The 13,633-nt window shown below is 33.6% G+C and overlaps 2 protein-coding genes across 5 annotated transcripts in view; one reads left to right on the forward strand and one right to left on the reverse strand.

Moving 5' to 3' along the window:
* Window positions 1–839: 839 nt before the first annotated feature.
* Window positions 840–3,628, reverse strand: LOC126858464 (40S ribosomal protein S4). The gene is made up of 6 exons (XM_050608816.1): window positions 3,509–3,628; window positions 2,464–2,722; window positions 2,063–2,160; window positions 1,806–1,977; window positions 1,456–1,585; window positions 840–1,006 (listed from the first exon to the last, which is right to left on the reverse strand). The coding sequence occupies exons 1-6, from the start codon at window positions 3,509–3,511 to the stop codon at window positions 880–882; spliced, it is 789 nt and encodes a 262-aa protein (XP_050464773.1). The 5' UTR covers window positions 3,512–3,628; the 3' UTR covers window positions 840–879.
* Window positions 3,629–4,454: 826 nt separating this feature from the next.
* The window catches only part of LOC126858426 (protein FAM13A), a 47,849-nt gene continuing 38,670 nt past the window's right edge, over window positions 4,455–13,633 (forward strand). For 2 of the 4 annotated variants that reach the window (XM_050608743.1, XM_050608740.1), the window contains exon 1: window positions 10,639–10,742. The gene's annotated coding sequence lies outside the window, so the exon portion shown is untranslated. Of the gene's footprint in view, window positions 4,907–10,638; window positions 10,743–10,977; window positions 10,995–13,633 lie in introns of those variants that run through there. The other 2 variants (XM_050608741.1, XM_050608742.1) reach the window with 2 other exon arrangements.

The following is a 13,633-nucleotide window of genomic DNA, read 5'->3' on the forward strand; positions in this document are numbered from 1 at the left end:
ACAACATACGATCGCGAACGTAAACGAATACGGCGCGACGATAATTTGGAACTTTATTTACCATTCTCGACATGAATCAACCCGTTCATCCGCTGTTTGATGATTAAAATCTGTGGAAGATCCCGTCCACGACTCAACGCCGATTCTGCACTTTGTAGCCGCCGCGACAAATATGACCGCCAACGCGCACGCGCACACAGCGTTCACCACACGACTTCTCTTGCCTCGCGTCGCACGAATTTTCTCTCAATGCGCGACAACATACGATCGCGAACGTAACGACAAATATGACGCGACAATAATCGGAAACTTTATTTATCATTCTCGGCAATTTAATCCGCTCATCAGCTGTTTGATGATTAAAATTTGTGGAAGATTCAATGCACTCATTACCTTCTGCAATCGCCGTGACGAATATGATCGCGCATGCGCACGTAGTGCCATTGCAAAATAATTTGAATATTTTAACATAAGAAATATAAGTATAATTACTATATATTACATTTTATGCGATTTTTATATAAATCCAGTAAATTTCTAAATAAAGTAATTATTATAACTATATTACAGATATGTAAATATGTGCATAAAATTTAGAATGCACGGAAATTTCAAGAAAAAACAATCGTACAATATTAAAATGTTGTCCAAATGTGTTTTGTGAGATATTACTATAACAAAAAAATTATAAATTTGCAAATCAGACAAATTATTTATAATAAATTTATACTTAAATTGAGTTTCTTATTGTGTATATATGAAGTTTTACTTAGGATGTATTCGTAAAAAACATTGTGTCTAGATATTTGTTCATATTGTTTGAAAAATCTTAAACTATATTTTTATTGATCAATTTTATTTTCTTGAAAATTTACATTATTAATTCACACCTTTCGCTGCTAATCTCTTATCGCGTTCCTCGGCAATCGACAGTTTTACACCTTTATCTCGTGGTAAACTCACATAAGCTTTTGTGCCTTTGCCGATGATGAAGACATTGTTCAATCTGGAAAAATTTACATTGCATATTAAAAAAAATACATATAGATTAATGCTTACTACTATTATTAAAAATAAACTGCACATAACATATGTTGTTTCCTTCTTGGGTAATACGGAAAATCTATAACGATAATCAGTGACCAATATGAAGGAATTTAATTTTGGCCAGATTTTGACTATAACATATAATATACACATGTCACAGCTTCGATATGGCCCTAAATTACAATGTTAAGCCCTTCAAAAATAAATAAAATCTGAAACTATTTATGAGAGAGAGAACTTAAAATAATAAGATATTATAAAGTAAATTCTTTTAAAATAAAATATCTACTAAAAAAGAGAAAAGATTATATTTCATCATCAATATATTTACTATTGAAGATAATTAAAAAAAAAAAAAATATAATAGTTTAAAATTTATAAAAATAAAACATATTTTATTTTATGTACCTTGTGGCAAAAGTATGTCCCTGCGAATCTTTTATGTGGCAAATGTCGAAGGAGCCAGGGTGACGTTCACGGCTGACAACAGTACCAACACGACCTAAATTTCTTCCACCAGTAATCATGCATAGATTACCTGATAAACAAGAAAAAATTATATTCAATATTTTTCTCTTTTTCTAATATATGTGTGTCTACATATATGTTTATATATATGCTTACTGTAAGTGTATATATTTCTCTTAATAATATATTTAATTGTTACATATTGCGTCATTCTTTTATAATATCAATTAATTAATCTTTAATATTTTAACATTATTACAGAAAATTAAAAAAGAAAAAGGAATAATTACCTGAATCAAATCTAATAGAATCCAAGATCTTGCCAGTAGCAATATCCAGATGAATAGTGTCATTGACTTTTATAACGGGATCAGGATATCGAATTGTTCTTCCATCGTGTGTTACCAAAAATGGTATTCCTTTAGGACCAGTCTGAACACGCTTTACCTTGCACAATTTGTACTGTAAAATACAATACCCACGTATAAATATAAGATGCAATATGTTGCTTAATGCAAAATAGCTCTATATGATGTCAAGCAATTACCTTAGCTTCTTCAGCAGTAATGCGATGAGTAGTGAAACGTCCCTTGACATCATAGATCAAACGGAAAAACTCACCAGTCTTTTCAATTGTAATGACATCTAAAACATTTTAATTACAATACAATTAATATAATATTCTATAATTAATATAATAATCTATATCAGTTTATACTTGTATCAATGCATAAGTTAAATATTTTTGTGCACTTCCTGGGTAATACAGAATATGTGCAACTAATCTGTGACCAAAGTAAAGAACTTGCTTATTATTAGCCAGCTCATGACTATAACACTTGTAATCATATTATAGTTTCAATTATGGTCTATTTTAACTTTTTTATACAAGATAATATAAAATATATGTATCTAAAAAGTAAATGATGTAAATGTAAAAACACTTACCCATAAAACCAGCAGGATAGTTGGGGTCAATGCGAATCTTTCCATCCACCTTAATCAAACGTTGCATGACAATCTTAGTAACCTCGCAATTAGTCAAGGCATACTTCAATCTATTACGCAGAAAGATAACCAAAGGGAGTGATTCCCTGAGTTTGTGCGGACCAGTGGATGGCCGGGGGGCATATACACCCCCCAGTTTGTCCAACATCCATGCTTTAGGTGCATTAAGACGTTTAAGATGCTTCTTTGGACCACGAGCCTAAAAGAAAACATTCAATAATCAATAATAAAATTAGTGAGTATATAAATTCTTTTTCATAAAAAATTTGTTCTGAAAACTAGATAGTATATATTTTTAATAAATCAAAATATTTTAACATTTTACACAAACATAATCAAATCTGAAAAATACTAGCAAATAATTTTTTTTACACGAGTTTCACACAAAAAGTTTTTTACTAAACCTTTTTGTTTTAAATCATAATTTTATATTTATCAATAATAACTTTATTATAATTTTTCTAACAATAACCTATTATTTCAATTGAACATTTTTTATCAAAAAAAAAAATTATTTATATATCTCTTACACGGAATATAAATATTTAAAACAAATTTATCGCTAACATAAAATTTTTAATATTATCAATACAATAAGAAAGAATGTAAAATAATGTATATGATGTGTGTTTGCTGCAAAACTTAGGTTATATATTCAAATTTAGGTTAGATAATATTAAAGTAAAGTAATTTTATAACTTGAGCTAAATTATAATTTTTTCGAATATGTAGAAAAAACAGTTGCAATATAATAATAGTGCAATGAAAAACACATATCAAAAATTTATCAAAAGGAAACAAAGTGGAGCGATGTAACGTATCGAAATAACACTATTATTTTCCTAACAATAAGACGTACATATCCATTAATAAACTTATTATCAATCGCACAAAAATATATATAACAATTTTTTCTTGTATATTTAAAGGATTCATATCACATATGCGTGATGTGGATAGATTTTGAGAGACGTAACAACCTTACCATCTTGGAATTCTAACCGGAAAGGCACGAGAACATGCGTTGACATACGTCGGACACTCGTGTTAGGAAATTGCACGCAACGCCATTGAAATCGATACAACCAGCCTGAAACTATGCCATGCGACAGAGAAAGGAACTCGAGCGTGTGAATTGGACCCGAGAAAAATCACTAGAAAAGTGAAAGTCTGATTGGCTGTCATTTTTGACAGGCTATCGCGCATTACACGCTCTCTATATGCGAGCCATAAAACTTTTAGCGGACTTGCCAGAGTTGCTAGTTGCATCGCAGGACACTTTTCACGTTTGTTTTTTGTTTATATTATTTGTGTTATAACATATAAATTACATTAAATATTATAATATAACAGCTATAAAGCCGGTTTTCTCGCTCGTGTACGTCGAACGTGGCTTCAGTGAAGCCTTCGAGATAAAGTTTGAAGTAAAATATTCAGGATACCATTGACCTTCAATTTCAACCAAATTTCAAAAAATGATAATGATTAAGATATATTGTAACCGGTATGATATACAGAATTTTTTAAAATCCGACTTGTAATTCGTGCAGAGTTCGTGTTTAAATCTGTTTAAAGAATGATGATTCGCATTTAACTATTTTTAAATAATTTAAAAATGTATAACAGAAAGATGGGCACAAAAAGCATCGAGAGATTCAGCAGCTATATCTTATCTACATATTAACAAAAAGATTACAGAAATAAAATCCGATAAACAAATGAATAAACCATCGCGCGAAGAAAAAAAAAAGTGCGAATGATCGATCGTCATCGGTCGGTCGGAGAGTTTTCCGGCGAGGTCGATAAAAAAGCCGCCGGGCCGGCCGCCGCTCTCCGCGCCTTGAAAAGGGTCGATCCCCTTTAATCGCGCGCAACAACATGGCGGAACGCGCTCCCGCGCCGGTACCGCTCTGTCTCTCGCAGTGATTCGCGACGGCATTCGGAGCATTGCGGAAACGCGTGCGAGACGTACGCGGGCACGCAACGAGTCGTGTATACGTACGCGCGTGTACGGTGCGTAGCTCCTCTCCCCCCTCTGTCCGAAGTATCTGTCGAGATTTTCGCGCGTGTCACGGCCGAATCTCGCGGTGCCAACGAATCTACGCGTTTTCTAAAGCATTTCTCGTCGTTCGCGGTCCTTTCTTCGTCGTCGCGTTAGTATCGATCAGAGGCGTTCGTGCCGGCGGCGATGTGCCGCCGCGGATGATGGAGCTGACGCTAGCGCACGACATCTTCGTCGGCCAGGCCGCGTCCCCGTGACACGTTCGCGAAGGAAGAGGCTGCTGTATCATCTGCCTTCCCCACCTCCCTCCCCCCTCCCTCCCCGCAGAAGACCAACGACGACGCCTCGTGTCCATTTGTCCGGTCGCTGTCCGGTGACGAGGTAAGTGCCGACGCGGCAAGCATTATAATTTTAATGAAAAGTATATTGTATAATTGTAAGCTCTCGCGGAAAAGTTATTTGTGTCTACAATCTCGTGTCGTCCTACTCTACCACAACTTTCTTGTTGTTTATAGCCATTATAATGAAAGCGTGATATTTTAAATATAAATACGCAAAGATACATATATGGATTAGCGTTGCGATATTTTTTTTTTAGCTATTGATAAAGAAGCGCTGATTAGGGATTGGTATGTGATTGAAAATGCCCAGAAATGTATTTATACGATGCTTTTGATTGGCGCTGTCAATTTAAATATTTTAATTGCGCTCTACGTATGTAGATTTTTGCATCTGAAATGAGAGAAACAGAGAAAAGATAGGGAATATACATAGATTGTATACGGAATGTAGTAGACTTTTTAATCAAAGTTTCTGTGATTAATTTCGAGATAATTTTTCTTTAACGATGATGAGGAAAATTATCCTTTGTCGTATCGTGCAAATTTTAAACGTGATATATCTTTAATTAGAAAATATATAATTATACTTTAAATTCTCTCTCTCTCTCTCTCTCTTTTTCTTTCTCTTATTTCTAATCGTTAATCATTTCACTTTTAATAAAAAAAAATTTAATTAATTTAAATTGAATTAATAAAAAAAATTTAAATAAAAAATAATAAATGACTTTAACACTTTACCAAGTTATATACATATAATATATTATATATCACTTGTATATATAATATATAATATATTATACTTTAAAATCATTTATTAAAACTAGGATGATTACTAGAATTATTTTTGAATGATTTGTTTTATTTATTATTAAAAGTATGAAGTAAAATATATGCATATACATAATAAAAAAAAAGCTTCTGATAATCGCGGTAATAAATTAGGGAAATAACTGTATTAAAAAATGAATAGAGAACAAATCTTCGTTACAACGATACATTCTTTTAACGCATTTATATTTTACGAGGCGAACGCAAATGATACTAAATCTATATTAAATCTCGAACGGCAATGAATTTTAAATATTATCTCGATACGAAGCTTCCCCATATCGATCGAACATGTTCCCGTATGTATACACGGTATTTCAAAGGCGCGACATAGGCAGTGTAATTGCATATTGCCTATGCAACCGGGAAATTCCGCGCCGCGTGTGCTTTTCCGGAGATATCTCCCGTCGAGCGTAGTTCGCTCCCCGAGATGTGAAATCGATCCGGATTACATCTTCGACCTGGATGCAATTTGTGTGTTTCTCTGTAGCAGTCAGCAACATTCCTTTCACTTCGCTGACAACCGCACGCCGACGATTGACAATCCGTGCAACGTGTGGACGATGCGTGCAAATTATTACACGCGACTTTTCTCCGATCCCTCTTTCGCACCTGCATGTCTCCGCGCACAAAAAAAAAATGGAAAATTACTAGAAAGTTTTTGCCTCTTTAACAATACAGAGATTTGCTTTCTGCAAATATTTACGTTTTGATTGCAAGAGTATTTTTATATCATGCAAATAATATGTGCAACATCAAGATATATAATAGGTCGAACAATTTCTACATGGATATTGTTTGATGTTTGGAATTATTTTATAATAATTATAATTTACGAATTACATTTGCGTGATTTCGAATGTTGAGGAAATATAAAATGAAATATGATTGTAACTATAAACGTAAATTTCCATAAAATATATTATAAAACATGTAATAATTTTATACTGTTATTCCATCAACGAGAGATTGAGAAAGAGGAGGGACGATTGTTATATTACTTATTTGTAAGATATTGTTTAATAAGAATTTATTTTCGAAAGATTCGCGCGACAAATGTTGATGAATGTTGATTAATCTCGCGTTCGAATCGCATTTCTCATTAATTTGCATTGCGAAGCGTTATATACAATCGATACATGTATGTACATAGTACGAAAAGCTCGCTATCCAAGTGACGGCATATGCATGTATATATGCATGCGCTCGCTAGTTACGTGCATATGCGCAACGCTGCATACGGGGTCATTGTCCGCACGTGTTCTATTCCCATCACTAATACATTCGCTGACAACGAACGGCAAAGCGTGCTTGAGGGTGGAACGGAATTTTTCGCGAATTTGTAAGAAACAAGATAGGAATTTGTAGAAAATCGCTCGAGGTTTAAGGATATTTTAGCTGTACAGTATCAGCAAACTATCAAAATTAAAAAAAAAAAAAACAACATATTTCTTATGTTTATATTATTGGAAAAATCAAATAAATAAATTCTTTTTAAAAAGAATTAAACTATCATAAAATAATATGGTTTTTGACGTAAAAGAAGATAGTTGTAATTTTTATTTTCTCGAATTATCTCAACTGTAATTATGATTTTAAAAAATACTCCTTGTCATTTAATTTGGGAGTTATGAAATTCTACGTTTCTATAAAATTGTAATAAATATTATTTACTTTTTATATAAAATATATTTCGACAATTATTCTCTTATAATTAAAAAAAAGTGTACAACCTGTTCTATTTATTTATTAGTTCTAATTAATTCAAGACATTGCAATTTTCATAAATTTAACTATTTTCATTGAACAAATCACTCGATAATAACTGTTTTTTTTTTTTTCATGATTAATATTTATTTATAAATCATAAAAATATTTTATTTTGCGAGCGAAGAATTATAAATAAAAAGGACATTTTGAGCAAGTGTGTTTCATAGTTTCTAGTTAATTAATTATATACAATAAATTATCGATAAGTTAATGAAACCAATGATTTAAAAATCTAGTAAAACGATTTTTGCCAAAATTGGGAATAAAGGGGAGAACGTAAAAAGTGATAAAGCTCTGGAAAATATTACGTAATGCAAAAGCGTTGTGCGTAGATTCCCAGAATGACGAGGGGAGTAAAGTCACTATTCCATTCATGGGATTCGTTGGCTTTAATGGGGTCTCGAGGACGAATAGGGAGGGCCGGAATCCCTTTCTGTCGAAAAGGATCTGAAGTTGAAGGTCACGCATCCCCTCGCGAAAATTACGCAGTTTGAACGCAATCAATGTCACACATTGCACGATGGTTTGGGCTCAAAAAATTTTTCTTTTAATTCGCCCCTTAAACGCCATACATTTATTCGCAACGAATGACAAAATTTTCGTGAGCTTTATTTAAAAAAACGTTTAGTTTTTATATCATTTCAGTTTAAGCAGGTTTGATCGATAAAAAAATTTTGTAAATGAATAAAAAATAAAAAAAGTGCTTGTCAGCTTTAAATTTGACAAGAAATTTACAGCTCAAGCAAAAAAAACACGACTTTTAAGAGAGAGAGAGAGAAATGCTTTATTATCTATATGCATTTATATAAATTTAATCGTCAAGATATAAGGAAGTTGTGAACTGTGAAAATGAATAAATAATTGAATATATTTATCAGTTATTTAATTGTGTGTCTCTCTCTCTCGAGTAAACGGAATATTATATGATTCATTTAGATAAAAAGAGCTAATGTATAGATTATTTTGCCGGTGGACAATTTAATCCTTGGCTTGTTAAATCTAATTAAATTTTACGCATAATTTTAATCGAATAGATATGGAAAATATAGAAATGTCAAAAACAAGAATTTCAGGAGAATCTATTTTGTTGAGATTTTTGCAAAAGTAATATTTTATTTATTATATATAATAAGAAAGGAAAAGGTACTTTTATCTTTAAAATTTAATTTAGCTTTGCTTGCTCTATAAAAATATGCTTTAAAACATAAATATATTAATTATTCGTAGGAATAATTAAAAGCAGATAGAAATAAAAAAAGATGGTACAATACAATACAAACGCGAAATACTATAATTTCACATATCTTCGTCATTTGCGTATCTCCGAAATAGTAATGATTGCGGATTTGACGCGCAATTCCACCCTTCCCCTCTCCCCCTCCTAGTCAGTGCATCGTGGGGAGGGGGGGGGGAAGGGGTTAAGCTAGATGCCGTGTCTCGAGGTATTCCTCACGGAGATGGTGCGCAATAACTATCATACCATTGCCCATCCATCCCCTCGCACACCCCTTTCGACTATTCCGCAATAAGGAGATGCTTACATTATGCATTTTCATCGGACGAACTCGTGTCGCTGTTTACTCACATACGCGCGTTGTATAATCGTCAACAAACCCTCTCTCTTTCTCCTTCTCTCCCCCCCTCTCTCTCTCTCTTTCTCTATCTCTCTCTCTCTCTCTCTCTCTCGAGCAACCCTCCGCGACCAGCCACCGTTTTCTCCCCTCCCTTTTCTCGGTTCTCGTCCTCAATCCCTCCTAGGCTCGCTTAGATCCTCGATCCCTCTCTCGTTCTGTCTCCCCCCCCCTCCCCCCTTCGCCTGTCTTCCTCCATCTCGCGATTCACGTGACCGGGACAGTCTATTGATTCCTCGAGGGTAGTGCATGCGCCCTCGTGCACGCGATCTCTGCTGTCAAGGGGGTTTGTATACGATGGAGGGGATAAGTTTGGAGGAAGTCCTAATGGAGGGGTTGCTGGCGATGGGGAAAACGAAAAGAGAGAGAAGATAGTCGGGGAACACATACGATACCGAGTAAAACATGGGGAAAAACAAGGAGAGAAAAGAGAGAGAGAGAGAGAGAGGGAAAAGAAAGACGGAGATAGAATGGAAATTGCATGTCGTTTTTTAGTGTTTTTATATATTTTTATGATGATGGCACACATTTTTATATGATAGACTGAAATAGATAGTGTCGAGATTAAAACGAGAATTGAGAGTGTAAAAAAAAATAAGTGATACTGCAGTTTAAATATGTATGTATTGTGTGAATTGTTTTGCCTAAAATATTGCAAGTATCTCATATTGTTTCATTTAAATATTATTTTATATTATGTTATTTTATCTAGGAGAAAGTTGATTATTTATGTAGTAACTAAATTAGAGATCTATTAATAGCTGACCTAATCACTATTAAAATCTTAAAAATTTCTTTCGCCAAATATAACATCTAATATCTATCTTCTCTCTCTTTTCGAATAACAGTATTTTGCCAGTTTCTTGCATCACATCTTTCTTTAATTATCAGTGATTCAAAATTTATATTAATGGTTAAATTATTGTTTTAAATGTAGAAACGCTAATTTAGTCGACGAATTATTTTGTCTTTGAATTTCCTGTTTTGGAATTTCTTTGACGCAAATATCAAAAGCTTTCAAATTTATGTATGCATGAATTTATTGTTGCTATCATCTTATTCTTTTGATTCTGTGATTCTTGATTAATTTATAATCCATTTTCTTTAAAGCTTCTTAATATCGATTTTGATTTTGCGATTCTGGACCAATTTCCATTTCGCTCTCTCTTTTCTTCTCTCTTTCTCTCTTTCTCCACATTTCCTATAGATATTTGCAACGTGTTAAAACGAATCCATCCAGGGATCGACTACGACTTCGAAGAATCCAGAAAATTCGGTCGGAATCGTTTAGGACCCGACGCGAAATTCGAGAGTTCCCTCAATTCCCGTTGTCGGCCGGGGGAGGCGACGTGTTCGGGCGCTAGTGAGGCAGTCAGGGGTTGCGAAGCGGTGGGTCGCGAAGAGAAGGGTTGCGAGGAGGAGGGCGGTGATGAAGGACGACAGACGGAGAGAGAGAGAGAGAGAGAGAGAGAGAGAGAGAGAGAGAGAGAGAGAGAGAGAGAGAGAGAGAGAGAGAGAGAGAGAGAGAGGGCTTACCGAGTATCGCGCGACGGAGACTCAGTCTCACTTGTGTGGCGTCTGTGTCGCGATCAGCCTCTTCTTTTTCCCGTCAATCGTCATGACTTCCCTCGTCTCGCACATCATCAGGTACGATCGACATAAACGTAACTCGCGCGTTGACATCCGCCGCGAGTGTACCTTCGTCGCGTCCTCGATTCGACGTCGCTCTGCGAATCACTTTTTGTACCTCGTATCATCGACCGTTTAAAATTAATTGTGTTATAGAGTGTCCCAATAGAAAAGATCGATATTTTGATGGATGATCGGCCGTGTTTTGCAAATAAAAAAAAGATTTCTGTGAACGAATTGCGATTGAATTTGTGGAATTTTTAGAAATTTGTAAGTTTGAGGAATATATTGTTTCTGTATATATATATATAATGATGAATGAATTCAAAACCGTAAATAGTAGACGGTATCACATTTTTATTTCTTTTTTTATTATTCACATTTATTTACAATTATATAATTCACAGTGCTTATATATTTTCAAACATTGCTATCAAACTGTTTCGAAAATATTACTCTAAAGTATTGACTTTTTTTATAGGATACCCTATATTCGCGGAAATTGTAAGCGCGCACATATCATCAAATTTGTTAATTTTTATATTTTAAAAGATTTATATTTCAAAATTAATCTACAAAATTCTTCGAATAAATTAGATTTTATTGCAGAGCGATATGCTCAATGTTTCTACTACGCAATTCCTGTTTACTACGCCGGTCGAATGTTGCAGCGTTTCGTAAAATTATCAGCGTCAGTGTTAATCAGAATTAATAAATTTTTCGCTGTTGATTTTGAATGATGTTGATTTAGTATTAGTTTGCATAAATGCAATTTCCGCGGAAATTAATTCATCGTTACAAGTGCACGAATAACAGTTTGATATCGACAACTGCGCAAAACGTCCAAACTGATGTTAAAGTGCAGAAATGCTATTTTGATTACGCAAATTTAAAATTACATCAATTGCACTTAGCACATTCTCGTGCATTTTTGTGCTATTTTGACGATATTACGCATTGAACTGTGCATGATACATAAGCAAGCTGTAAAGTTATAACGTACATGTGCGCATATATAGAAAGCTATAATCTATAAAAACTATTTTTTTTTTTCTAGAAATAAAATTCAAATATATTGAATTACATTATATATTGAATTATATGATTCAAATAAATCTTTTTTCCCTAGATAAAATCCGATCATTTTTTTACGAAAGCACCATAATTAGATCTTGATAGTCGAATTATCAGATGGCATGGCGCGTCTTTGTGATTGTACCAGAAATAAACCAATCCGGATATCCGTATATTCTCGTGCTCAAGAAGGGAGAAGAAACTCCTGCACATTATTATCGTGTTGCGTAGTTTGGCAAAACGAGCCAAATATAACATGCGGACGGAATTAGTCGCGGATAATTATGTCGACGTATTGAAGTTACGTTTTAGAGTGTTATAAATAACCTCGATATAACGTCTATTAACCCTGAGCCGATAAGGATATAGTTATAGGATATAGGATGTCGTTTATCTAGGGAGATAGATATCAAGTCTCAATATACTTTATTTAATTAACGTGAAAGAGAACGAAATTCCGTCAGAGGTTTATTTTTTATGCACAAAAAAAAATAATAATACATTAAAAAATAATAATACATTAAAAATGTGTAAATGCGTGATAACAGGCACGTTCTCGACGTTTGTCGAAATTCGGTTTCTTTCCAATGGTTACATAAAAACGTGCGGTTGTTGCTAAGCGCAACGCGCTTTCCTGCGCCCTCCACCGAGGCGCAGGTGCAAGGGTCGAGGCACAATGAACTATAAAAACGAGATATGAGGATATGAGATATAAAAAGAACGCTGAGAAAAATAAATAGAAATATTAAATATGTATATGAATGCTTCGAACAAAAATAAAATGGAAGATAGCACAATATATACAATATATGTATAATATACGAGAGATATCTAGAATATTAAAGTGCAACGTGTCTATAATTAGCAAAAAAAAGTCTGCTTAAAAGATTTCTCTCATCTTCTCGGCATTTTCCGTACTTCACATAAGGTTTACTTTAACATTTCATTTTCGACATTTGCAAAAATTTGCTTGAAATGCTCACTACTCTTTTTTTTTTTTTTAATTTTTTTCATTTTTTTATAATTTGCAAAATTTGCTTCGTAAAGTGACTTTTTGATAAATTTTTCCAGCTCTGAATTATAATATGTTATACAAAACACAATATACATAAGTCGCTCTTTTTTTAATACATATTTTATTTCTTATTTTTTGCATCTCACATTATTCTGATATTTTCCATCAAAAAATAAAGATGAGGGATATTATATCTATAATACTACTGTCTTTTAGAACAGAAATGCGTGGGCTGCGTTCGGTAATGCATCGCGATGTTTCGTGAACAGGTGCCTTTTGTTTGATCGGCACATCATTAAATAGAAGATCGGCGGGCTTTTCCGTTGTACGAAATTAAACGTTCATTCCATTTACCCTCATGGGAAATATCGATCGCAGACACTGCACGAACGCTGCATCGTCGAGTCGCACGCACGATATCCTGCGACTAGCGAATCGATTGGCCGCGAGCGAATCTTTCCATTCCACTAATTATAAGTGCATTGGGTCAGTGTTCGCGAACGGGTTTCGAGAATGAATGTTTTGATTATTTGTCGAAATTTATTATATTAAAAAAATTATGAAACCGAACTAATATTTTTCGATAAATATTAATTTTTATTTTTAAAAAATAACTGATTTATTTGGAAAATGTCGGAGCTCAGATTTCAACATCTTAAGGTAAAGTTTAATTAAAAATTAAATTTTATTTTCTCAAAATTTTTTACTCTAAATTATTTGCGAGTCGATCTCCATGTTTTTTTTTTTTTTTCTTTTTTTTTTTTTTCTTCATATTTACTGATTCAACGCTTTCTGCGATTCTTTGACTGTGCAACTTGAT

Source organism: Cataglyphis hispanica, chromosome 25 (genome assembly GCF_021464435.1).
Source record: "Cataglyphis hispanica isolate Lineage 1 chromosome 25, ULB_Chis1_1.0, whole genome shotgun sequence".
NCBI lineage: Eukaryota > Metazoa > Arthropoda > Insecta > Hymenoptera > Formicidae > Cataglyphis > Cataglyphis hispanica.

Coding starts and splice junctions, on each gene's coding strand:
- LOC126858464 (XM_050608816.1), bottom strand. Junction 1,586..1,805: donor TTCTATTAGATTTGATTCAG/GTAATTATTCCT, acceptor CTTGTTTATCAG/GTAATCTATGCATGATTACT. Junction 1,007..1,455: donor GGACATACTTTTGCCACAAG/GTACATAAAATA, acceptor AAATTTTTCCAG/ATTGAACAATGTCTTCATCA.